The sequence below is a fragment of the Triturus cristatus genome, chromosome 6 (assembly GCF_964204655.1).
Source record: "Triturus cristatus chromosome 6, aTriCri1.1, whole genome shotgun sequence".
In the NCBI taxonomy this organism is placed as follows: domain Eukaryota; kingdom Metazoa; phylum Chordata; class Amphibia; order Caudata; family Salamandridae; genus Triturus; species Triturus cristatus.
The window spans coordinates 142,711,086-142,738,472 of record NC_140589.1 but is presented as its reverse complement, the minus strand read 5'-3'; the positions used below and the strand labels follow the sequence as shown (position 1 = coordinate 142,738,472).

The 27,387-nt window shown below is 45.4% G+C and overlaps 1 protein-coding gene across 4 annotated transcripts in view; it reads right to left on the bottom strand.

Moving 5' to 3' along the window:
* Positions 1-27,387, bottom strand: part of BABAM2 (BRISC and BRCA1 A complex member 2) — a 922,754-nt gene that overhangs the window by 666,934 nt on the left and 228,433 nt on the right. For all 4 annotated transcript variants that reach the window (XM_085610363.1, XM_085610361.1, XM_085610360.1 and 1 more), the window contains one exon: positions 7,764-7,838. In XM_085610363.1, coding sequence (XP_085466489.1) covers positions 7,764-7,838 — 75 coding nt within the window. The remainder of the gene's footprint in view (positions 1-7,763; positions 7,839-27,387) is intronic.

The window sequence follows — 27,387 nt, the reverse complement described above, 5'->3', positions numbered from 1 at the left end:
AAGGTGGACAAGGAACGCCATGAAATTTGAAGCAAGCAAAGGAGAGTGACAATAATACCAACCAGCGGTAAGTAATGGCCGGGATATTAGCCCCTGTAGGTTCTTGTTAAGTTCATAATACATTTTTTGCAAATAGATAGCTTGCGTTCTCCGGTAGATTCGATGTAACAACAAATAACCAGTTAAAACAAATATAAGTGTTCACATGCGTACTAGTTCACATTTTTTAATCTTTTAGATTTTAAGAGGCACTAACTTTATTTCTACTCATAATACACACACCCACAGCAATGCAAAATGTGTGACAGGTGTTTAATACAAATTAATCTAAACAAACCCCTGTTAAATTAATAACTCATTTATTGACCACAGTGTACACAGTTGCAGTCATTTAACTTGAACTCTTAAATGGGATATTGCACAATGTGTTTCTAAGATGATTGCGGCCATTTAAAAAAAAATTATCAGCCCTTAAATTGTTCCGCACAATTATAATTTCCAATTATCATTCATGTTGGAGCTACACGATACAATCATGGCTTCACCTAAGGTGAATGTGCAGCCTAGCTTTGTTTAGTAAAGGAATTGTCTTCAAAAGCCTTTGCATTTCTCACAAAAGCATTCATATTTCTAGCCCGGATCAGGGCGAAACTGGTCTTGGGTTTCTTGTGTTTCAGTTCAGAGAGGACCTGGCTTGGCAGTTCAGGCTGGACTGTTCCTATTGGAGCAGGGTTAAGACTGATTTGCATACAGCTGAGTCTAATCTGAGGTGGCATGGTCGGCAAAAGAACGATGCATTGGAATGCTACCCCGAGCGTTGCTAGTGGTTAAACATATTGCAAGCATCCTCCCATCACCTTTTGAGTGATCGATGTATATTTTTAGTCCTGTGTTCCTTCAATAGTGTCTCTCAAAGTACCATGCTTCCCATCATCTTTGTGTCACTGTGAACCTTCTGTTGGACCCTTCTATGCGGAGCACCTATTGCCTAGGTCATGCTTTACCTACTTAGTCATCAAGATCGAGATCTGGAATTGTGTCCCCCTGGCCTCAGAAAGAAATCCAACGTTCTTTTTTTCTGGAAGCCCTCAAGACGTGGCTTATGACATCTGTTTTTCGGTAGGTAGGTAGCTTTCCCAGCAGTCTGCAGCACGGAGATAGCCTTTGGGGTCACGACTGCACTATACAAATCTATTGTTCTTCCATCCTTTTATTCTAGCCTTCAGTCTTTCTTTTTTTCCTTCTCATGCATTCAATCAGCTTCTTCTAAAACTGGAGGAAGTTGGGTCCCTCCACAAACCGAATGCATTTCAGAGCAATGGCCCTGAAGCTTGTTTCTCCCACGGTCACCAACTTAAAATTGGAGTCGTAAGAAAGCCAAGAAGTTTTGATGGCAAAGTCCGAATCAGAGAATACCGTGAGGTAGCCTGAGCACACGCCTTTCAAGGCTAAGTGTACGTAAGACAATCTTAATTTACAAGCCAAGGAGCGATCGCCACAACTCCCAGACCTGTCTTTTCTAAGCCTTCTATGAGTCTACATTACTGTAACATAATCTTTGCTGAGCGGCCTAAGAAAGATCTCCTGAGAATCCAAAACCAAGCAGCCATGCTTTGTTCAAAGCTCTAGAAGAACTACTCAAGCACACTGTGGTGCAAAAAGAATTCTAGGAATTCTGATCTATTGTAAAGAACAAGGGGACAAGGCCAAAACACCTTCAGAAGCTGTCGCCTCACTACATTCCCAGCCAGAACCTTAGACAAGCAAGCCAGTTTGTTGAAACTACATGCAATGGGAAGTCGCTGGATACAGAATCATTTGGAATGCTTTTGACCCATCCTTGGAAAACAACCAAGAATGGCAGCCTTCGAAGAACCCAGAAGAATAGCATCTTCAAAGACCCCAATAAAGCACAGGTGGAATTTCACCCAAGCATGGTACATAAAGATGATCAGGAGACCACCTACCATCCCTTTAAGCTGCATCATACACCACTGTTTGAAGGGACGCATTATGGAAAATCCAAGTACCTACATCCTGCTACTAGTGGTGAGTAGTGGCTCTAACGTTGTCAAACTAGCGCTGCACTGAACGCACAGTGTATGAAGCAGAGTAGAGTCAATGCTTCAATTCTGTCTATGTAATGATAAAAAGGATACACAGATTGTAGGGAACGATTATTGTTGTCACTACTTACATGATTTGTAGGAGGCACAGAGAAAGAGGAGTGTGAAGAACTTGACAAGCACCAGAGCAAAGTTCTTTTGTGCATCATGACATGCAGCAAAAGAGCAGTGATCTGGCTTTATACAGCAAGAAACGTAGCATAACAGAACATCTGGATTTTATGACAAGTTAATGAGCCTTAAGAAAGTGTGAAAAGCTCACAAAAAGATCAAACCACTTTCTAGTATCAAAAAGAAACTCAAAGACAGTCATCAGCTCTTACAAAAACCTCAAACCTATTTCCTTAACCACCCCTCCCTCACCCGCCCTGTGGCTTTCTGCAGCCTTTAATTCCTGTTTCCCTCCGGAGTGACTTCTACGGCGTGTTATTTGTCCAAAGTTCACCCGCTGGTGTCGGTTCTCTAGGTTTTCTTTGAAGACACGACTGATGTTTCTTTCTGCCTCAAGTATTACAGAGCACCTGCAATAAAACGAAGAAGAAAGACGACCCTGCAGACAGAGCAGCCATAAAACTACAGGTGAAAGCCAAGTCACACAGCCCTGCTTATGAGGGTGAAAACAAAAACAAGACAAGAGGAAAAGTGCTGCGTAGGCCAGAACAAGCAAGGGTGCTCTTCAAATCTTATGGGAAAACCGGCACACTGGGCACACAAAGGCAAGGCTGAGGTCTCTAAGTGAAGAGCTGAGCAGATGCCACCTTTACCTCGCCAATGGGGTGGCAATAGGGGAGACACCAGCATACTGCAGCTCACTTCTATCATCAGGAGTTGTTCCTCCTCGAATCACCTAAATCAGTACAGCAGAAGGGGTTTATGTCATAAAGCATGTCTCTGAGTGACATCACATCCGGGGAAGAGGGGCTGACACAGCCTATTCAAGGGGACACCACGAGGATTGTGACCTCTTTTGTAGTCAGTGATAAACCAGCAGATGTTGACGAATTTGTATTTATCCAACAATCGCGCCATTTCAAGGTCTCGAGGTGGATTTACGTGGCAGTCCTAAAGCTGTATGACAACCATCTCAAGGCAATGGATCTGGAGGAAAGCAGGGCATGCCTCAGGGAGTCGCCGTAGTGGGGTTTTGGGAGGCACAGGGTGCTGCCCCATCCTTCAAGGGACAGTTGGATCCTGATCCTGGATCCTGAAGCTAGCGTGTGTGCATGCCTTACACAGCTGGAACGGTCCAAGCGTCTTGTCTTCTCAAGAGTTTGGTATTACTAACTACTGTTCTGGTGGTTAGCGTTTGCTCCTGCGTTCTCAGGATAGTCTCCAGCTGTAACGCGCCGCTGACACCCACCGGGCCTGTAAATTAACCCACCCTGTTGACTGAAAAATCTTGCAACAAATCCTTTCCCTGAATCAATGTCTTTGTGTCAGACGCAGAAGCAGCTGAAAAGTAGAAGTGTGATCAATAGTCCAATCCCCTCAAAAGCTTGGGGCAACATTGCTATGCTGCAAGTGTGTGGCGGTGGAAGATTTTACGAAATTCGCTGATGCTGAAGAACTGATGGCAAAAAGAGAGCACGCATTTACTGTCCAAAGACATTGAGATCCAGGCAACATATCTTCTGAATTTGATTACATGAAGAGGATAAAAAAAGAGATCCTGCCCCTCCTGACATCTCTTTGCTTATACAATTGTTTCCACTGAGGATTTTTCAACAAATATGCATAATGTAATGAAGAGAACGCGTGCAGACTCTGATCTGAGCGCAGATAGATACTCTATCCACTTTCTGTGAGAGCTCTTTTTTAAGGGTGCTTCAACAATGTTGATTGCTCTCCATGTCACACATCCCACAGCAGCTATGTACTGACCACTGATGCTGTGCAACACGGAGTCTTTCTTAAGTAACTCCTTCCAGATTTGCAAGACGAGTTAACTAAAGTGAAACAATCAAAAACCCATGAAACCCTTAGCCCTGGGAGTACCAATACGGACAATTACTATGTGGCAGTGCAACTGGTCTGGATGGCACGATGGTTGGCGGTCAACTCGGACCCGGAAAGACAGGACATAGTGCACCTACTAGGCGACAGGGATCTCCTTAGCACACTATACCTAAACACCAGACAAACGGTGCCTTATACCAGAGCTCATCGAACAATAAAAACCCGCTGGAGTCTATAAGTAAAGGGGGCGGTAGCAAAGGTCCCGTACCCCCCCCTGATTTCCCACGGTGCATGACTCAGGCACTGACAGAGGTAGCTGACAAACACATCACACAGGACTGGCAGCAGGCCGGGGTCACCACTATGGGGGACCTGTACATTGGAGGTGAGCTCCTCGCATATATTGCCCTCACGGAGGACCACGGACTGCACAGGGGTCAGTTCTTTGCATGTGGGGCCTTGCGACTGGCACTGGATGACATTTGGGCGAGGGGAAAGGCCAAGCCTGCAAAGGATGAGGTGATATCCACTCTATTAACACATGGGGTAAACCGTAAGGTTGTGACCTGCATGCACAGGGCTTTGGCCCCTAAATGTAATGCACCCATGACCACACTGAAATTAAAATGGGAACAAAAGAGGGACAGAAACATACCATACAAGCAACGTGACACTATCTTAGAGTACACCAAGGCAGTGAATAGAACCCCCTGATTCAAATATACACAGCTCACCTATCTCCACTGCACATCCCCATCCCCCGCAGGGCTGGCTACGAGATCCTTCCCAGCCGTGCTGGGGACAAGTATGTACCATGGGCTCCCATCAATTTATCCCAGATGTCAGGTGACACAGGCAGTTTTTTAAGTTGAGCCTGGGCAGCGCATGCGCTGCTCTGCAAGGTATGCAGTATTCAGCTATGGACTGTAAGCGCCGCCCACTCTCCACCCATATGTTGTTTTGACTTGAGTCACTGTCCATTGTGAACTGTGGCTGAGGAAGACCATTTTTGCGGGTTACAACAGGATGCCTTAAAGTGGATGTATGTCACTAATGAGACTGCAACTGCATATGAGGCATTGCTTCGAAATAACCAGTACTGCGAACATCATTACTGATGAATCTACAACATCAGATCTAGTAAGTAAAATAGTGCAACTCAATCCTACCCAATTGTTCTGCATTCTGTCCATCAATTGTTCTTTTTGCAATTGTCCCTCCAAGTGGGATGGGTATGCCCAGACGTGAGTCCTGTGCTCTCCATGCCACTGGAGTAAAGCTATCCTGGCCGATGAAGGTTGAAACCCCGAAACAGGTCCGAGGATGCTTGTTTCCAGTCCAGTGAGGACCTGGCCTGGCAGTTCAGGCACATCGAGTCAATCACAGGGCCACTAACGAGTCATTCAATGGGGCACATCAACAAGTCAATCACAGGGACACCAACGAGTCATTCATTGGGTGCCACCAATGAGTCTTTCACTGAAGACAATTAACAAGTCATTCAGTGGGGGCATCAACAAGTCATTCACTGAGGCCTTCAATTAGTTATTTACTGATGGGCCATTAATAAGTCATTCAGAAGTGGGCCATCAACGAGTCATTCTCTGATGACCCTCAACAAGTCATTCATTGCAGTCCATCAACAAGTCATTCTCTGGGGACCATCAATGAGTCATTAAATAGGGGGCCATTAACAGGTAATTCACTGGGGACCATCAACAAGTCATTCACTGGGCCTCAATGAGCCATTCAAGGGGAAGCCATCAACAGGTCATTCACTGGGTGGCATCGAACAGTCATTCACTGGGAGTGACGAAATGAGTCATTCACCAATTCGTAACATACAGGTCAATAATCAACGAGTCAGTCACTGAGGCTATTAACCTGTCATCACTGTGGGTACCAACGAGCCATTCACTGGGGCCACTGATGAGTTATTCAGTTGAGCAATCAATGAGTCTTTCGATGAGACCAACAACACACCATTCACAGGGCCATGAACGAGGCATATACTGCCAACAATGAGTCATTCACTGGGGCCACCATCGAGTCATTCACAGGGGTCAATCAACAAGTCATTCACTGGGGTAAATGTAAATTGATACTTGTATAGCGCACTACTCACCCGCAAGGGTCTCAAGGCGCTTGTACGAATACCGCTGTGGAACCCATCCTGGCTTTCCCTGTGAGGCGTCCACTCCTGGGCACCCCCAAGGTGGAGGCCAGGCATCCTTAGCGTTGTGGGGGCCGTTGTGGAGATTAAGCAAGCTATTGCCCAAAGTTGCAGAGTGGGACTCCATGACTGGAATGGCACCGAGGTGAGAATTATCAGGTCCGTGGAAGTTTTGAGCCCAAGACCCGCCGAGGCGGGGAAATGAACCCTGGTCCCGGGCTAGATCTCTGCATCAGGGTCTGCCGCTCTAATCATTGAGCCACACTTCTCTCAGTGAGTCATTAACGGAGGTCAATCAACGAGTCATTCACTGGGGTCACCAACGAGTCATTCACTGGGGCCCCCAATGGGTCATTCCCTGGGTCCACCAACAAGTCATTCACTCGGGTCAATCAATGAGTCATTCAGTTGAGGCATCAATGAGTCTTTCGGTGAGACCAACAACAAACTATTCACAGGGCCATGAATGAGGCATATACTGCCAACAATGAGTCATTCACTGGGGTCAATAACGAGTCATTCGCTGGGGTCAATCAATGAGTCATTCACTGGGGTCAATCAGTTAGTCATTAACGGAGGTCAATCAACGAGTCATTCACTGGGGTCACCAACGAGTCATTCCCTGGGGCCCCCAATGAGTCATTCCCTGGGGTCACCAACAAGTCATTCACTCGGGTCAATCAATGAGTCATTCAGTTGAGGCATCAATGAGTCTTTCGATGAGACCAACAACAAACCATTCACAGGGCCATGAATGAGGCATATACTGCCAGCAATGAGTCATTCACTGGGGTCAATAACGAGTCATTCGATGGGGTCAATCAATGAATCATTCACTGGGGTCAATCAACGAGTCATTCACACGGGCAACCAGTAAGTTATTCACTGGGTCACCAACAAGTCATTCACTGGGGCCACAAACAAGTCATTCACTGGCCTCAATGAACGAGTCATTCATTAGGTCTATTAACGCATCATTCACTGTCGCCATCAACATGTCATTCACTGGGTCCACCAATGAGTCATACTTTCAGGCCAATGATCACCTCATTCATTGGGTTCATCAACGAGTCATTCACTGGACACCAGTTCTCGCAAGTCACTCGTAAGAAGAGGTCACACTAAGAAAGGTCCTGAGACAAAAGAGCAAAGCGCGCAAAGTACAATGAGAATTCGAAGGAAAGTTCTAGAAGACATGAGGTACAGCTGGTGGCGGGAGGCAAAGATGAGCTGGAGCGGGGGTTCATGTCGCAGTTTAAGGGCTGGCCCCCCATATCTTGTTAAAAGCGATGATGTGGGCTTACAGGGACCATACAACAGCACCGACATGCGACTGGCTCAGTGCTAAGGAAGCTCTCTCTATTTTAGACTGGTTTCAGAACATGGTGCACGCACACAAGCCATCTGCTCTTGGGCACACACAGATATTCTAGCATGAATCATTTCAAGGCGCCCCTTTACTTCCCCTGCGCATCATCGCGGAATGGTTTTACAAGCACATTCTTTACCTTCAGGAGGTATGTGGGGATATTGCTGAAATCCACCGGCAACTTCAAAAGGAACCGAGCCGAGAACTCGCCAGTCTGAGGGGAAAAAAAACAGATAACAATGAGACTGAGGAACGGGAGAACTCCACGAACCGGCGGAGACCGCAGCCAGAGGCCTGGCCCGGCCGGACCGGTTTAAAGCAGCACTTTGTAAACACTTCACACGGGTTCAAAGGCACAGCACTAGAAAACATGTCTGCCTGCTGGTGTCTCTGTCATAAGTCACTCTGCAAAGCAGACGCTGTCGATGGAATCTGTCTGCGACATGACTTAATGTGGTAACTAGAAGAGAAAGCAGGCCTTTTCGTATTAAATCACTTTGTCATGTCGCTGAGGCGTGAAGTGTGGAGAGCAAACTTTCATCACTGGTCCCCTAACTGCAGGAAAAGTTTGTCTGGAAACAATAACCTCCAGTCGCCCTCATTACATATACAGTGAGCGCTGCTGCCACCGCGTGGCGACTCTGCACACAACAACAGCAAAACAAAGCTTTCACAACTGTTGGAACAGCAAAGTCGCCCTTTCGTGGCGCTGTAAACTGAAGATGTTACTGGTTCCACATGTATTAGTGGTTAGTTCATGAACCGCAGGTGGGGTGGGTGAAAGAGTGAGTTTGCCATGCCTGGGTTTGAACTGGCGAACTGCAGGCCACACACAGATCTCAGGGGTGAGAGTTTTACTCACGAGGTATCGTGCCATAAAAAGGCGTTTCCGAGGGTGTTACAAAACTGCATCGACACATGTGGGTGCACGAGGTCAAGGCCCCACAGGGCTGGTCACAAGCGTGTTCCTTCATTAAATCTCAGTGTCTGTGCGCCATGTGTAGGCCTTGCATCTTTCACTACATTGTTCCAAGTTTAATTTAAGCACTCAATAACTTTCAGTTTTAACTAAAACAAACTTTCATTTAAGCAGTGGGTACAATTCAGCTGTGTCGGAATAATCTCCAGACTGGAGGACGTTTCAGCCTCTGTAAAGCCCCGCAGAGGGGCTTCACCTTGGCAGGGGGCACAGGCTTTGCATGCTGCAGGAAAATGTGAACTGCAAAATACCCTCTTCCAGCTGGAAGGATTCCATGGTGGAAACCACGGGTCCTGCAAGAGGGCCGATTCAAAAACACCAAGCTTTGGCTACGCCAAGTCAAAGCAGCCCTGCATGTAAAACAAACCCATACCTCCCACGAGGCCTCGAGGCATTGTGGTAGACCGAGTCCTTGCACTTGTCATTTGTGTTTACATCTTCATTTAAGCAGCAAAGCAGAGACTTATTTTCAGAGAGATGCTCTCTTTTCATGTAAAGAGTACAGTCCCGCTGAAATCACACGTTTACACTTTGCTTTAAACTCCCATCAGCTGCGACCTTTGGTCTGCCGATTGAGACCCCAGGACTGTGTTTGCGACCTCTGTCCTCTGAGGCGGCAAGGACAGCGCCAGGAGCGAAATGCAAACAGAGCCCTGATGAGCGCTGCTGACTCTCCGCAGCTGCTGCTGGGAGCCCCCAAAACACACTTTCTTTTCTGTAAAATGTATACATTCCGTAATGCCAACCACACCCATAGATACAATATAAAATAAGTACAACCTATTTTAAAGAACTTGTTGCGATGTTTCAGTGCTGCCAATACGTGAAACATGCTTTGCTCCCCCTTCCCCTCTGTGCCTCTCATGAGCGGTGGTGGGTGACGCGCGGTCATACATCACAATGTAGCTGACAGCGAGGAGTAACGTAAGCCGATGGCACCGTTCACATTCAGTTTATGGGGGCTGATTAAAAAAAAACTGAAGTAAAACTGCACTCTTATTTTTAAACAAACATTCGAGTATAATTGTACTTCTTGTTGGATTTCCCAAAAGCTGCCCGGGATCATCATGGAAAGCTGTGCTTGGCAAAGGGCTGCTCGCGGATTCCATAGGAAGTCGCAAGATTCCCAAGTTTGGAATCCGTTTCCTCCGTGGGGAGGTGTCTATGGCAGAGAAGCCATGGCTGGGATAGATTTCTCTCCGTAAATGCACTTGTTTGCCCCCTTCCAACCCTGCAGCAAAATGGGGCCCTTTCCGGCTGGAAAGGCGAGTGGCAGGAGCGCTTGAATGCCAGGAGTTCGAAAATGCCCAAAACGTGTGGGCGCTTACAAGCTTCACGGCAAAGCACGCCCTGCAGCACCCAGGAAGGCCCCGCCAACCCGCCCACCCCACTTCACATGAGAAGAGATTACTGTGCCGGAATCTGCGATCCCGTCAAGGGCTTAGGCCTGCCAGGAATCCTGGTGTGACTTCCTGGCATGCACACGGGAGGTGAATGCACTCGGAAACCTACATTTACAAATTCATCTAGCTTTCTGAATACGCTGTGGTCAATATCAATGAATCCAGGTGAACATAACTTTTTTTGAATTTCTTTTTTGTCTCTCCCTACGATATGTCAATATATTTCTCATTGACAGATACACTACTGGAACCATTACATCATGGCAGTTTGTGGTATAAATAATGTAAGTTCATAGCGTTTTTCTATTATTGTGGCACTGCAACCTCCCCATCAAAAGAGCACATATTTCCTATAAGACAAGACAGAAAAGAGTAAAGCTCCCTTTGCGTTTCACGTCAGCACCCACATTCACAGACAGTGCCACCTCTGCGCCTGTTCGGGCAAACGCTATGGCACGAGGGGTGGGATCCCGCTTTGATTCTTGGCGCTTCTTTTTTGACTCGCCTGATGATTTCAACGGGACTGAAAACTGGCCTCTGGGCTCTGGCGCGGCCACGTCAACTCCAGGAAGTAACCGGGAACGACTCCGAGTTTTGACGTGAACCGCAACGTGAAGGGGCGACGAGGTGTCTTCTCGTGCTGACGATGTAAAGCTTCGGTCCCTGATGGACTTCGGGTTCCTCAAGGCGCAGTCGCAGCAGGCCTTGGAGTCGTGACTCTACCCCAGACATTACAGGCACACCTGGCGTGGACCTGTCACAGACATTTGTTTGCAACAGTCCCTACAGGGCTTAAAACCTGTCGTTTTTGGGGTGACATCCCTTGCAGACTTGAAGAAAATTTCAAGGTGACTATCTCTGGGAGATATGAAGGGCTCTCTGAATCCGCGTCTGGTGGTACAGAACGAAAAAAACTGCCGTCTGCGCACACCTGTGCACTTATATAGGCTCCGCGCACACCTGTGCACCTATATGGGCTCCGCGCACACCTGTGCACTTGCATAGGCTCTGCGCACACCTGTGCACTTACATGGGCTCCGCGCACACCTGTGCACTTGCATAGGCTCCGCGCACACCTGAGCACTTACATGGGCTCCGCGCACACCTGTGCACCTATATGGGCTCCGCGCACACCTGAGCACTTATATGGGCTCCGCGCACACCTGAGCACTTATATGGGCTCCGCACACACCTGAGCACTTACATGGGCTCCGCGCACACCTGTGCACCTATATGGGCTCCGCGCACACCTGAGCACTTATATGGGCTCCGCGCACACCTGAGCACTTACATGGGCTCCGCGCACACCTGTGCACCTATATGGGCTCCGCGCACACCTGAGCACTTATATGGGCTCCGCGCACACCTGAGAACTTATATGGGCTCCGCGCACACCTGTGCACCTATATGGGTTTCGCACACACCTGTGCACTTATATCGGCTCCGCGCACACCTGTGCACCTATGTAGGCTCCGCGCACACCTGAGCACTTATATGGGCTCCGCGCACACCTGTGCACCTATATGGGCTCCGCGCACACCTGTGCACCTATATGGGCTCCACGCACGCCTGTGCACCTATATGGGCTCCGCATACCATTCCGGGGCAGCGCAGCCTTAGTGTGGAGCTGTACAGCGACGCAGTATGGCTGAAAACTTTCCGGATCCAGTCTGACCTCTGGGAATATTCAAAAAGAGGAATCTGTGGCTAGAGTATCCATCAGAAACATATGAACTCGGATTAGAAGTACCTAAAAGGACTATGCTAATAATGGTTAATAATTGGTGTAATGGAATGGGAGGACTTAGTGGACTCAAAGTTTCCAAAGTGATGTGGAACAGATAAACTGCATGTAAGAGACACAGGCCTCCATTCTCAGTGCCTGGGGTGCTGGCAGGTAACAGGGTACGGAACTCATACCGCAGGAGACAGTATAAAGGGAGCTAAGTATTATCTCCACATGCTGAGTTTGCGCTTCGGAATGAGTGAGACCAACACATTTCCACTAATCTGAGCTGCAAAACCAGGACTACTGCCCTGTTTCCCTGCACAAACCCCTTCAGGCGTCGCCTTGCAAGCTTAGCGGTGGGAGAGGTGTGAACTTACTGTGCTATTTTGAATCCTCACTCAGGCGCAGAATCCAGTGTCTGCTTGAAGTGGGATTCCATGGGACTCAGATTTAGCAGGGGATGCTAGAGTATCAGAGGAGGAAGCCGCAGGCTTCGTGGAAGGAGCAGTTAGAATTGAGAACTTTACTGCAACACATAAGTATAGTAATCGGCCAACAGGTTATTATCGAAAGGAGGAGGGCGTGATGGGGCAGGATAGCGAATGAGGTACCGGACAACAGGGAGGGATATCACTGGTACTCCTCCAGAGATCATGTTTGTCCCTAATGAAATCAAGCACATTTGAAGAGGTTTCTGAATGTCCACTCCTTCCAGCATGCGTCAGTGAAAGCAGGGTATGTGAACTGGTAGCAATCAGAAAACACAGGGCTCCACCCAGGTCGGTGCAAACTGTGTGGAAGAGCAAAGGAGGAGTTGTGGAATAACAATGTCCAAAATGCATTAAAATAACAGAAATAGGGACATAACACTAAAGGCAAATAAGGGCATGCAATTCTGCACCCTCATGATGGCCAGGACAGAGGGTGGTGGCCACACGCAGGGTACCCAGGGTCGCATGAAGAGGTAGCATCTACAGCATCTGTAGAGGTGCCTCTACAGTACAGCTCCACAGTATGCCGAGGGCATCCTTTAGGGGCATAAAATGAAGCACAGGGGATTTGGGAAGCTATTTTCTGAATAAAGGTAGAGGAGGAAACAGTCTTCAGTGGGATCGCAAGTGGCTACATCAAGAAGTAGGCCAGTGGCAGACAAACTGTTTTAGGTGCTTGTTGGGACTTGGTTGTGGAATGTTGGGGGACAACAGTGATGGCATGTTAGTGGGAGTCATTTGAATATGTGTCAGTTACACGCTGGCTGCTAGCCCTGCCGTTTGTACCTTTGATCTGCGCTCCTTGTAGTCCTTCCCGGGCCTTTCAGTGGTGACTAGTGAGTTCGAGCTGTCTGTGCGGCTCATTCTGTTAATTTTCGTCGGCAGGTCAGGTGTGCAGAGACTTGGCCAGCGGTGTCGTGGACCGGAGAAGCCCAGCGTGCCCACCATCTTGCTGCGGACACTACAGCGACCTGAAGCATCCAGCAGATCTTGGGTGCGACGATGACAATAAGCTTTGGCGCACTGCATTTTGGTGATTGCTGTGACGTCGCTACAAGGGCACTATCTTCATTCAGGGGCGCCAGCATCGGGAGGACTCGGCATGTGCGGTTGTCATGATGACGCAATACATAGGTGCCATATTCTTTGGGGCTCAACGTCACTACTAGGAAGCTATCTTTGATCGGACACCTATTTTGGGCATAAGCACTTGCTGCCGCAACAACATCAAGAGGTCGCCATCTTTCTTCGGGCTCTAACGCCAACATCCGATGTCAGTGTCTGCTGATTCTGCAAGAGTTTCTTCAGGTTGTAAATTAGTCTGTGCATATTGATAATTTGCACACCAAGGAGTTGTTTAAAAACAAATGGAACGTTATCATGAAAAGGCATAATTTGTACATGAGATGTCAGTTACCTAATGAATCTGTGGAGAGTTTTGTCAGTGATTGAGGGTGTTGGCTGCAACATGTGATGACAAGTCTTTTGAGGATGAAATGTTTAGGGATCAACTAGTGGAGAAAACTAGCAGTAGGAAAGTCCAAGAAACGTTATTAACCAATGAAAACTTTACACTGAATAAGGGAACTGCAATAGCTAGGGGCGTGGAGCCCACAGCGTCGTCCATGGAACAAAAGGCCAAAAGTGCACAAGTGCATGCCATACTGACGGGAGATATGTCAAACAAAACAGGGAGGAAGACTCACTTGGGTAATTCCCCCTGTTGCCCAGCTGTGGATAAATGTTAGGCTAAGTGCAAGAAAAGGGGACATTTTGCCAACGTTTAATAAGTACAAAGTGCAGAGTGCCAGACCCCAATCGAAGAAGATGCTTGTGGCTGAGGTTGACTCTGATGTAGGGGGGTAGTCAGAATCTGATGAGGGTAGTGTAGTGATGGTGATTGATGAAGTAGTTTTGGGCATGCAAGTGAAGGGTTTAGGTGTGCTGACTGAGTGTTGAAAATGGATGTGAACTCCATTAAAATACCTTACTGTCCAATTGAAATCTCGAAGATTCCCATTTCAATGATGGCAGACTCCGGTTCTTTCTTTACTCTTGAGGAATGGAAGACATTTCAGAATGGCACCATGAGACAATCTCATGCATGACCAATTGCTGGTGGGGCCAAACCTGTGGACAATTTTGGGAGAGTTTGTTGGAACTTTAAGTTTCAAAGGAAATATCGCTCCTAGGACAATTTATGTAGCCTGGGATGGATCATGTCTGTTGTGGTGGATGGAACAAAGAAAGTTGGGGTTAATATTGGATCCCAACAGCCATGACCAAGTCATGTTGAAGAATGAGTGTATGTCTCTGTGTGGATCCTTGACAAATGTGTGCGGAAAATGGTTTTCCCTGAAGCTAAGCTAAGACGCGTACCCCTTGTCATGATGAAAGAGCTGGAAGAGGAATTAGAATTAATTTTTGTGCCTATAAGGTATCAAGGAGACCATCGAGAGTTCAGAATGGTTGTAACCACTGTTCCCAATAAGGTGCGTGCGTGCGCTCGCGCGCACCTCTATTACCTGTAGCGCGCAGTGCTGTGTGTGGAGCGCGCACACACACAGCACATCCAGCAAGAGCGCTGCTGTTTTTAACAAGCGAGCAGCGCGAAAAACGGGTGTTTCCTGGCAGAGCGGCGGAATAGACTGACGTCAATCTAAGGCCAGGGAGCGGCAGGAAAGTCTTGGGCACTTGGTATCTTCTTTTATAAGTAGAGCCCGGCTGCTTTTGTTTAAGTATTCATGTTAATTGCAGGGCCGTCACGAGCTGCGATTCACATGAATACTTTAACAAAAGAACACAATCAGCCCACAACCGTGCTTATGTAACAAAAGAAATTCAGCAAGTTTACAAACACGGCGTCTAAAGTTCACGCCGTTTATGTAGACTTGCTGAATTTCTCTTCTTAACAGAGCTGGGCTACGGGGTGATTGTCTGACTTTGTTAAAGTTTTCAGGTTAATTGCAGCTCCAGACGGGCGCTGTGATTAACCTGAAATCTTTAACAAAGTCCCACAATCACCCCTCAGCTGCGCTCTATTAAGAAAATAAATGCAGCAACTCTACAAAAATCTGTACTTTTAGCATAGTGCCCTGCCCGACTTGTCATTGCATCCAGATATATGATACAAGTAGTAACATTATACCTACAAGTCAAGACTATTAGCTTTGTCAATGGTTGTTAGTTGCATAAGATAAATAGGCAGTAACTATGGCTTTTATATAATTTTGAAAAAGCTTGAACTTAAAGCCCTGGTGACACCACGACAATGTTGAGGTGCCTGAGTTTCAAAAAGAGAAGGGAAATCCAGAGAGAAAATGACTCTCTTAAAAGGATTTCCCTTCCACTACAAGGCTCACCTGGCATGACGTCATGCCCTAACTTCTCTACTAATGAGAAGTGAGCAGCGTGAGCAGCGCACATCGATGTGCCTACTGTCTCTGCAGTCTGAAAAAAATGGACCACCTGTGCCAGGGCACAAAACAGAGCTCGCTAGAGACCCGGTTTGAGGCCCCCTTTAAAAAACTGCTGGTGCTCAGCACTGGTGAGACCCGGCCCACTTAAAGCCCTGATCATACCTACTATTGACTTTGTAAGTGGTTGCTAGTTGCATAAGATAAATACGCAACAACAATGGCTTGTATAAATTAAATCCATCTGAATTTGAAAACAACGAAAATCTCCAGCCATCTTTCTAGTTGTGATGAGGCTGCCAATGAAAAACTTGCTGGAGTGCCTGTTATGGTCATGCTGGTAGTACAGTTTTAACAACCCCTTTAGACAAAATGTGCCATTTTAACAAGAAGCAGTTTGACTGTTAATGAGATTCCTTTTTTGTACTTGCATATATTAGGGTGAAAGGGGGTGATCTTCTGTACAAAACTCAGCTCTGAAGTTCATCAGGTTAAGCAGACTGTCTTGTGATAGGAGCTTGCCATACATCTAGTAGTGTAGCTTCCGTACTGTGGTTGGGACAGAAAAGTGACCAATGGGAATTCAACAGTTGGCTTGCTTCTAAATATTGTTCAAATTGTAGGGTGATTATTCTTTCCAGGTTTAATAGGGTCAGAGGAAGAAAAAAAGGGGAAATGTATGTGGTATTTCTCTATTTTATTTAATGTAGGTGCTCATTATGGCAAGCCTGAAGAATAGACTAGATGAACCTTGACCCAGTGAGACACTAATGATGGTAACAGTAATCTCGAGCAGTGGAGGAGCAGAGTCTTTTTTAGGGTCTTAGTTATTGTTCTATTATTGTCTTGAGAAACTGACATCTAGAAAGAGTGTGTTTTTTATGCATGATGAGCTGTGACCTGAGCATTCCACGGGACTAGGCGATGTACCAGTGCAATGATGATGCAGGTTTTCACAGATCTCTTGTCAGCGTTGTAATGTTGGTCTAGGTTTGTATTTTTTCAAGGATTTGAAAGTTGCATAGCAGTTCAGTGATCACTTTTCTCACCTATAAAAGCCTCCAAGCGCACTGCCCACTCTAAGTCATTCCGTTTCACTTAATCGGAAAGTTTTCTTGTTAATTGCAGCTCCAGACGGGCGCTGCGATTAACCTGAAAACTTTAACAAAGGTACACAATCACCCTGCAGATGCGCTCTAGTAAGAAAAGAAATTCAGCAACTCTACAAACATGGCATGTAAAGCACACACCATGTTTGTAAACTTGCTGTATTTCTCTTCTTAATACAGCTGGGCCGTGGGGTGATTGTGGTACTTTTTAAACTTTTCTGTGCTTGGCATAGTGTGCCCCCGACTTGTATTTTCCTGTTTCTGTCATTGTATCCAGATATATGATACATCAAGTAACATGGTACCTACAACAAGGCGGACTATTGGCTTTGTCAGTGGTTGTTAGCTGCATAAGATAAATAAGAAGCAACTATGGCTTGTATATAATATTGAAAAAGCTTCCAGTTAAAGCCCTGGTGACACCACAACAATGTTGCTGCCCCATAGTTTCAAAAAGAGAAGGGAAGCGAGTGTTAGTGAAGAGAATACTCCCGACAGATGGATCAGTCATTTACACACTTGTAGCTGCCATTTGCTCAGACCTGCATCTGGGCAAGATTAAAAATCTTGGCAAGGCCTAACCAGCCTTCCACCATTCTAGTTCGTTCAGGTGAGCACTGTTACATAGAGCAAGCGTTTAGAAATGACAAGATGGAGAAAAAGGCTCCTTCTAGAACCCCCCCCAACGACGATATGCAGAGACGCTACTTCTGAAGCATTGCCATGCAACACCTGCTGTCTTCTCTGACATATCTTTTGTCCTTTTTTCTTCCACTTCCCAGCTGCTCTCGCCAGCTCCTTCTCTTTTCTTCTTCCTCAAATCAGTGCCGCTCAACGTTTACCCACTTTCCCCTTCTCCCCATCCCATTCTTGTCTCCATTTCCCTCTCACTGCCTGTTTTTTGCTTTCTCTCTTACCGGTTTTCCATTCTCCGTTCTCCCTCCCAGTTCTCCAAAGCCTCTGACTGCCTTTCACTTTCCGTCCCTCTTTTACCAATTTCTCCATTACTCCATTATTGTCATGGCGTGTGTATCCAAATTGCAAATCTGCCTTAAGCCCCCTAACATGAGTTGTATGTGTGGAAATGCACCGTCTTTTCAGTTTTTTAACCAAAAGTTTGGAGTGATATTTGGCGCTGCGCACAAATGCGGTCTGGTTCCTGGCGCACATAGCCATGGCTGCAGCGCGAAGAGATCCTACACTGCCGCACGCAGAGGAAAAAAATTAGAGGGAACATTGGTTGTCACCAGTGGTAATGGCCAGGAACAATATTTGGCTCTTTGAGGATGTGCATTGACTTGAGGGCTCTGAATGAGAGAATCTGGGTTGATAGGCATACCTTGTGATGTTGGGTTCTCTGAAGGGAGCTAAACGTTTCACAACTATGTCATCAGCATATCACCAGATTGCTTTACACAGGGAGAGTCGCCATTTAGTTTGCTACCCATGGGGGAGCCTACAGGTTTAAACAAATGCCTTTTGGTTTGTCTTTAACCTCATCTGTCTTTCAGAGGGTGGGGGAGGCCATGTTTAAGGATGTACCGAAAGTAAGGTGTTTCCAGGATTGTATTCTGGTGTTCAGAGTTTGGTGATAAAACCTTGGGATCGGTTTTAACTATTTTGAAGGAGAGAGGTGTCACTTTAAAGGCTAATAAATGTAAATTTGCCATGCAATCTGTGGATTACTTGGGGTTGTCAGCCAAAGGGGTAGAGCCAAAAGAAAGTTTGTTTAAGGGTATTGAGGAATTTCTGATACCAGAAAACAAAGATCATTTGCGTTTATTATTTGGAATGTTGGAGTTCTATGCGCCTACTCCCATGCTTCAATAGAATCCAGACTAGATGTAATCACTCAAGACCTACACCAACTCAAGTCTGACGTACAAAACCTAATAAATATCAAGTCCGAGATGACATACACCAAATGGTCTACAGGAAATAATAGATTCAGCCCACCACCTCCTACCAAACACGAACCACGACCACCAATCGCGCCACGCCATCTCACAAAATGGCGATAAGTACCTTACCCCAACGCCCCCACGAGGCCCTTTACACTAAAGGCCCCACTGTCACACAGTGACATTCACTCCCTTCTACACATATATAATCAGACAACAAGACAATATAGACAACCTAGCTCGTATCCAAACAATCACCTTGGACCCACACAGAGAACCCAGGTAGAACGCGAGAGACGTAAATAAGGCCAACCTTATGCTAGTCCCTATCACACAGACGTCCCCAGCTAACACTAAACCTCACCTGAAATGCATGCTTCTCAATTGCAGATCAGCTATGAAACATGCGGCAGATATCGCAGACCTTATCCTTGCTCACGAGATAGACATAGTACTACTAACAGAAACATGGCTAAATAAATCCTCTGCTCCAATCCTTGACATACTAGTCACACCTAGCTATGACATTATAAGATCAGTCGAACCAGGAGGAGGTATTGCCTGCATATAATGCAGTAACCTCGGAGTGAAGCAGTCACCAACCGCCAAACTATCCTCTTGTGAATACCTATGCTTAAACATTACTAACAACAATAGACTATGCAAACTGCACCTGACATACCACCCTCCAGATGACACCCTATCATTTACGGAACAAAATTATGGAAACCATCACTACCAACCCTCCGGAGGGCATCCCTACACCCAGTTCTTCCTCAGTGATTTCAACCTACACTAGAATGACCAAAATGACCTATCAGTTATCAGCCTTAAAACCTTCCTCGTAGACCTCTACCTCAACCAGATCTGTGACAGTCCAACCCACAACCTGGGTGCGACCTTAGATCTAGTCATTGCTAGTGCTAACTTCATTCAACTTGAATCCATCGTCCTATGCAACTAGACAGACAATCACTGCATCAACTTCGTAATCAATGAATCAGTGAGGACACTTATCCGCAACTTAAAAAACGCAAACACTGGAAAAGGAATACTAGTGACATACTCCCCAATGATCTGACATACCTCATCAATAACACCGTGCCTCCTCCGGCGGTCGTGCCTGATGTCCTTGACTTGACAAACCACTACAACTCTATGACGACCATTCTTGACGCCATAGCACCCCTACAACAAAAACAACTTTCCACTAAAGGCTCCAAACCTTGGTTCAACGAGAACCTAAACGCAGAAAGACGCAATCAGAGACTAGCTGAATGAGTTTGGAGATCCTCACCATCCCTAGAACACCTTAAGCACCTGAGATCATCGAGGAGCACCTACAAGCGCATTAGAAACCCAAAAACAAATTTCTTTGGAACTCATCTGGACATTGCCAGTATTGCCCAAAAAACTGTTTGAGATTGTCAAACAACAATTCAGTCAAAAAACGAACCCCCTCTCAATTGATTCAAATTGGCAGCCAAACTGCAATGAATGTGCCTCCTTCTTCCTCTATACGACAACTAAGATTGAAACTGATCTCCAGGTGGTGCTTGATCTTCTCCCGACGATACCTCCAAATAGCCCCCACCCAACTTGGATCACTCAGTCCACGGACTTCACAGATCTCACCATTAAAAACATCGAGTCGTGGAACACATTAAAACCCATCAATGAAAATGCCATTCTTAACATCTTGACAACACTAAAACCTTTCAACCTTTAAACCAGTACTGCAAACCACTACCATCTAACCTCTATAATGAGCTTAAAACATCTTTATTTCTACTGTGGACCAAGACTGTGAATGCTTCACTACTTCAAGGGGTTATTCCAGACTGCCTAAAAACAGGACAAGCAACCCCCATTCTAAACAATCCCTCAGCAGATCATTCAAACCTAATAACTTCAAACCTATATCCACCATTACTTCACTGGAAAAACTCCTGGAGAAATACGTTCATACACAACTATGCAATCACATAAACCAGTTCACCTTATTGATCAATACCAATCCGGCTTCCTTCAGGGTCACAGCACGGAAACAGCCCTAACACACGTAGTTGACGACACGCTGAAAATGCTGTAACAGAATAAATCTTGCCTCCTCATTCTTTTGGACCTCTCCTCAGCCTTCGATATAGTCAAACATGACAGCCTACTTGACTTACTAGAACGCAGAATGGGGTTATCACAGGTTGTTCTAAATAGGTTTGCCTCATTTCTTCATAACAGAACTCATAGAATCAAGGTTACCCAATTCCACTCCGGTCACTATAGCAGTCCTGTTGTGTTTAGATTTAGATACCCGTATATAGGTTTCCCTGAATCATGTTCTTATATAGGCACAATTCGTATTGCCATTATTTAGGCATAGGAATCCCAGTCCTTATTTAGGCATTAGCCATGCTATCCAAATACAGGCATGGTCACCTACATCCGTCCATCTCACGTCACAACGAGTTCTTAGAAACCAGACCCTTAAGCCGACGGGACTTTCCCCAGCTAGGATTATTGATTTCTCCAAGAACTCATCTATTATGCATGAACTACTATTCCTTAGGGTTTCATCCATGACGTCTTCCTCTGCCCAACTTTACGTCAATGCTAGCATTCCTAAACACCTTCCAGGTATAAATATACATTCCCTTACCATAGCAAACCATGGCACGACTCAGCACGACTTGACTGTACGGTTCGCCACGTCAAGTTCGGAAGAGATCATATCCCGGCCTGACACATTGACCAGACGCTGTCATCCCTGCTCACACAGAATCCAGCTTCCAGTGTTCTGACTCCCTTCGCGGGGTGTTAGAGTTTGAGACCCAAAAAGAGATACCCACCTCTCTCATTCTAAAGGTATGGAGCTGACAAGAACCTGGAGGGACTCTTGGCATACTAAACTTAGCATATACCACACTATAAAAAAACAGCACCTACTTCTTACCTCGTACTACAGTTAGGTTAGGTACACTAGGGTAGAACTATTTAGAAGCATCAGGCGAGTATTCACTTTTTAGCCTGTGTGATTTATGTATGTATATATGAATATATGTCATAGCTAAAAGACAATGCTATTGCCGTATTATTTCTTCTTGCTGCTTACGCTATGTGTATTATATCTTGCTTACTGTCTAATGAATGTAACAGCTCATATCTCTTACATGAGAAACAAGACTGTTTAATAAATCCTTTTATTGAAACGCCTGTCTATCTATTTCTGTGTACCTCTAGAGAAACTAATCATGCACGGTTGACTGAGTGAAACTGTTATCTATCGTTTCCACGATTCTGAGACGCGTTCCGATTCTAAGGGAAACAAAGTTGTCATGTTTATGCGGTTGTCAGAAACTAATCCCTTCTTGTTCATTCGATAAGTTTCTAGTGACCTCTGAGGGAGCTGGCACACACAAGTAATTAAGTTTAATGTACTCGATAGGAGCATACTGACCTTAGTCGTATGCAAAAACTATAGTGTATATTATTCCAATGTGCAGAGCCTATGAGGGAAATAGGAACTACACTGCTGTCCCACAGGGGTCCACCCTATCACCTACTCTCTTCAACCTCTTCATGAGGCCCCTAACAGATATTCTGAAATTCTCCAATGTCAAATACCACATGTATGCAGATGACACCAACTGTACCTAAAAATCTCCTCCCCGGAAGTTATCCATCCAATTAACACAACTCTTCAAAAAAAACAAAAGTGGATGACAAGAAACCACCTCAAACTCAACTCAACTCGCTCAAAACGGAATTCCCCCACAATAGGATCCCTCGACATCAAAGATTGGATGAAACATCTAACAGCCTTCAATTGCCTTCCACAAGTTATAGATTCCACGAATAACACTCAACAAGAATCTCAACATGCAAGAACACATCAGCACAGCCATCAAAGGAGCCAACCAAAGTACTACCTTATGTGGTCTGCCTAAATCCAAACTGGCTCCACTAAAGGCGTCCCTTAATTCTGCTGCAAGACATTGGTGGATCCAAGAAAACCAACCACATCACTCCTGATCTGAAGACACCAAACTTGGCTCCCTTATGAGGCATGGATACAGCTGAAAATTGCTTCCTTGACACATGAAGCACTTCACTTGAACACACGGAAGTACCCAGCTGAAACACTGGAACTGTCCGGCAGCTGCAGATCCTCTAGAAGTGCCAGCACTTTACTGTTAAAACCACAGACATTTTTGGGGAAAAAAACCTACAACCGAGCCTTCCCTGGGATAGCCCCTAGAATCTAAAACTATCAATACCCTGATATCAGACTAAATCCATCAATCACCTCAGTAAAAAAAGAAGCCAAACTTTTCTGATGAACAAATCTACACACACAGCACATCCAGCGAGAGTGTTCGTGTCACTGTTTTTAACAAGCGAGCGGCGCGAAAAACGGGTGTTTCCTGGCAGAGCGGTGGAATAGACTGACGCAGGAAAGTCTTGGGCACTTGGTATCTTCTTTTATATGTAGTGCCCGGCTGTGGTGCCTACTGTGTGCTTTTGTTTAAGTATTCATGTTAATTGCAGGGCCGTCACGAGCTGCGATTCACATGAATACTTTAACAAAAGAACCCAATCAGCCCACAACCGTGCTTATGTAACAAAAGAAATTCAGCAAGTTTACAAACACGGCGTCTAAAGTTCACGCCGTTTATGTAGACTTGCTGAATTTCATGAATTGACATAGTAATACTAACAGAAATATGGCTAAATAAATCCTCTGCTCCAATCCTTGACATACTAGTCCCACCTAGCTATGACATTATAAGATCAGTCGAACCAGGAGGAGGCATTGCCTGCATATAATGCAGTAACCTCGGAGTGAAGCCGTCACCAACCGCCAAACTATCCTCTTGTGAATACCTATGCTTAAACATTACTAACAACAATAGACTATGCAAACTGCACCTGACATACCACCCTCCAGATGACAACCTATCATTAATTGAACAAAATTATGGAAACCATCACTACCAACCCTCCGGAGGGCATCACTACACCCAGTTCTTCCTCAGTGATTTCAACCTACACTAGAATGACCAAAATGACCTATCAGTTATCAGCCTTAAAACCTTCCTAGTTGACCCCTACCTCAACCAGATCTGTGACAGTCCAACCCACAACCTGGGTGCGACCTTAGATCTAGTCATTGCTAGTGCTAACTTCATTCAACTTGAATCCATCGTCCTATGCAACTAGACAGACAATCACTGCATCAACTTCGTAATCAATGAATCAGTGAGGACACTTATCCACAACTTAAAAAACGCAAACACTGGAAAAGGAACACTAGTGACATACTCCCTAATGATCTGACATACCTCAGCAACAACACCGTGCCTCCTCCGGCGGTCGTGCCTGATGTCCTTGACTTGACAAACCACTACAACTCTATGACGACCATTCTTGACGCCATAGCACCCCTACAACAAAATCAACTTTCCACTAAAGACTCCAAACCTTGGTTCAACGAGAACATAAACGCAGAAAGACGCAATCTGAGACTAGCTGAATGAGTTTGGAGATCCTCACCATCCCTAGAACACCTTAAGCACCTGAGATCATCGAGGAGCACCTACAAGCGCATTAGAAACCCAAAAACAAATTTCTTTGGAACTCATCTGGACATTGCCAGATATTGCCCAAAAACTGTTTGAGATTGTCAAACAACAATTCAGTCAAAAAACGAACCCCCTCTCAATTGATTCAAATTGGCAGCCAAACTGCAATGAATGTGCCTCCTTCTTCCTCTATACGACAACTAAGATTGAAACTGATCCCCAGGTGGTGCTTGATCTTCTCCCGATGATACCTCCAAATAGCCCCCACCCAACTTGGATCACTCAGTCCACGGACTTCACAGATCTCACCATTAAAAACATCGAGTCGTGGAACACATTAAAACCCATCAATGAAAATGCCATTCTTAACATCTTGGCAACACTAAAACCTTTCAACCTTTAAACCAGTACTGCAAACCACTACCATCTAACCTCTATAATGAGCTTAAAACATCTTTATTTCTACTGTGGACCAAGACTGTGAATGCTTCACTACTTCAAGGGGTTATTCCAGACTGCCTAAAAACAGGACAAGCAACCCCCATTCTAAACAATCCCTCGGCAGATCATTCAAACCTAATAACTTCAAACCTATATCCACCATTACTTCACTGGAAAAACTCCTGGAGAAATACGTTCATACACAACTATGCAATCACATAAACCAGTTCACCTTATTGATCAATACCAATCCGGCTTCCTTCAGGGTCACAGCACGGAAACAGCCCTAACACACGTAGTTGACGACACGCTGAAAATGCTGTAACAGAATAAATCTTGCCTCCTCATTCTTTTGGACCTCTCCTCAGCCTTCGATATAGTCAAACATGACAGCCTACTTGACTTACTAGAACGCAGAATGGGGTTATCACAGGCTGTTCTAAATAGGTTTGCCTCATTTCTTCATAACAGAACTCATAGAATCAAGGTTAGCCAATTCCACTCCGGTCACTCTAGCAGTCCTGTTGTGTTTAGATTTAGATACCCGTATATAGGTTTCCCTGAATCATGTTCTTGTATAGGCACAATTCGTATTGCCCTTATTTAGGCATAGGAATCCCAGTCCTTATTTAGGCATTAGCCCTGCTATCCAAATACAGGCATGGTCACCTACATCCGTCCATCTCACGTCACAACGAGTTCTTAGAAACCAGACCCTTAAGCCGACGGGACTTTCCCCAGCTAGGATTATTGATTTCTCCAAGAACTCATCTATTATGCATGAACTACTATTCCTTAGGGTTTCATCCATGACGTCTTCCTCTGCCCAACTTTACGTCAATGCTAGCATTCCTAAACACCTTCCAGGTATAAATATACCTTCCCTTACCATAGCAAACCATGGCATGACTCAGCACAACTTGACTGTACGGTTCGCCACGTCAAGTTCGGAAGAGATCATATCCCGGCCTGACACATTGACCAGACGCTGTCATCCCTGCTCACACAGAATCCAGCTTCCAGTGATCTGACTCCCTTCGCGGGGTGTTAGAGTTTGAGACCCAAAAAGAGATACCCACCTCTCTCATTCTAAAGGTATGGAGCTGACAAGAACCTAGAGTGACTCTTGGTATACTAAACTTAGCATATACCACACTATAAAAAAACAGCACCTACTTCTTACCTCGTACTACAGTTAGGTTAGGTACACTAGGGTAGAACTATTTAGAAGCATCAGGCGAGTATTCACTTTTTAGCCTGTGTTATTTATGTATGTATATATGAATATATGTCATAGCTAAAAGACAATGCTATTGCAGTATTATTTCTTCTTACTGCTTACGCTGTGTGTATTATATCTTGCTTACTGTCTAATGATTGTAACAGCTCATATCTCTTACATGAGAAACAAGACTGTTCAATAAATCCTTTTATTGAAACGCCTGTCTATCTATTTCTGTGTACCTCTAGAGAAACTAATCATACACGGTTGACTGAGTGAAACTGTTATCTATCGTTTCCACGATTCTGAGACGCGTTCCGATTCTAAGGGAAACAAAGTTGTCATGTTTATGCGGTTGTCAGAAACTAATCCCTTCTTGTTCATTCGATAAGTTTCTAGTGACCTCTGAGGGAGCTGGCACACACAAGTAATTAAGTTTCATGTACTCCTTAGTCGTATGCAAAAACTATAGTGTATATTATTCCAATGTGCAGAGCCTATGAGGGAAATAGGAACTACACTGCTGTCCCACAGGGGTCCACCCTATCACCTACTCTCTTCAACCTCTTCATGAGGCCCCTAACAGATATTCTGAAATTCTCCAATGTCAAATACCACATGTATGCAGATGACACCAACTGTACCTAAAAATCTCCTCCCCGGAAGTTATCCATCCAATTAACACAACTCTTCAAAAAACCCAAAAGTGGATGACAAGAAACCACCTCAAACTCAACTCAACTCGCTCAAAACGGAATTCCCCCACCAATAGGATCCCTCGACATCAAAGATTGGATGAAACATCTAACAGCCTTCAATTGCCTTCCACAAGTTATAGATTCCACGAATAACACTCAACAAGAATCTCAACATGCAAGAACACATCAGCACAGCCATCAAAGGAGCCAACCAAAGGAATCAACATACTAAGCAAAATAAAACCCTTCCTCCCCTTTGACAACCTCAAAACAGCTGTACATGCATGAGTAAGCCCCAGGTTAGAATATGAAAGTACTACCTTATGTGGTCTGCCTAAATCCAAACTGGCTCCACTAAAGGCGTCCCTTAATTCTGCTGCAAGACATTGCTGGATCCAAGAAAACCAACCACATCACTCCTGATCTGAAGACACCAAACTTGGCTCCCTTATGAGGCATGGATACAGCTGAAAGTTGCTTCCTTGACACATGAAGCACTTCACTTGAACACACGGAAGTACCCAGCTGAAACACTGGAACTGTCCGGCAGCTGCAGATCCTCTAGAAGCGCCAGCACTTTACTGTTAAAACCACAGACATTTTGGGGGAAAAAAACCTACAACCGAGCCTTCCCTGGGATAGCCCCTAGAATCTAAAACTATCATTACCCTGATATCAGACTAAATCCATCAATCACCTCAGTAAAAAAAAAAGCCAAACTTTTTCTGATGAACAAATCTACACTAGAATTCACTGACTCAGCATATGGAATGTAACCAAACGCAATGTCCCAAT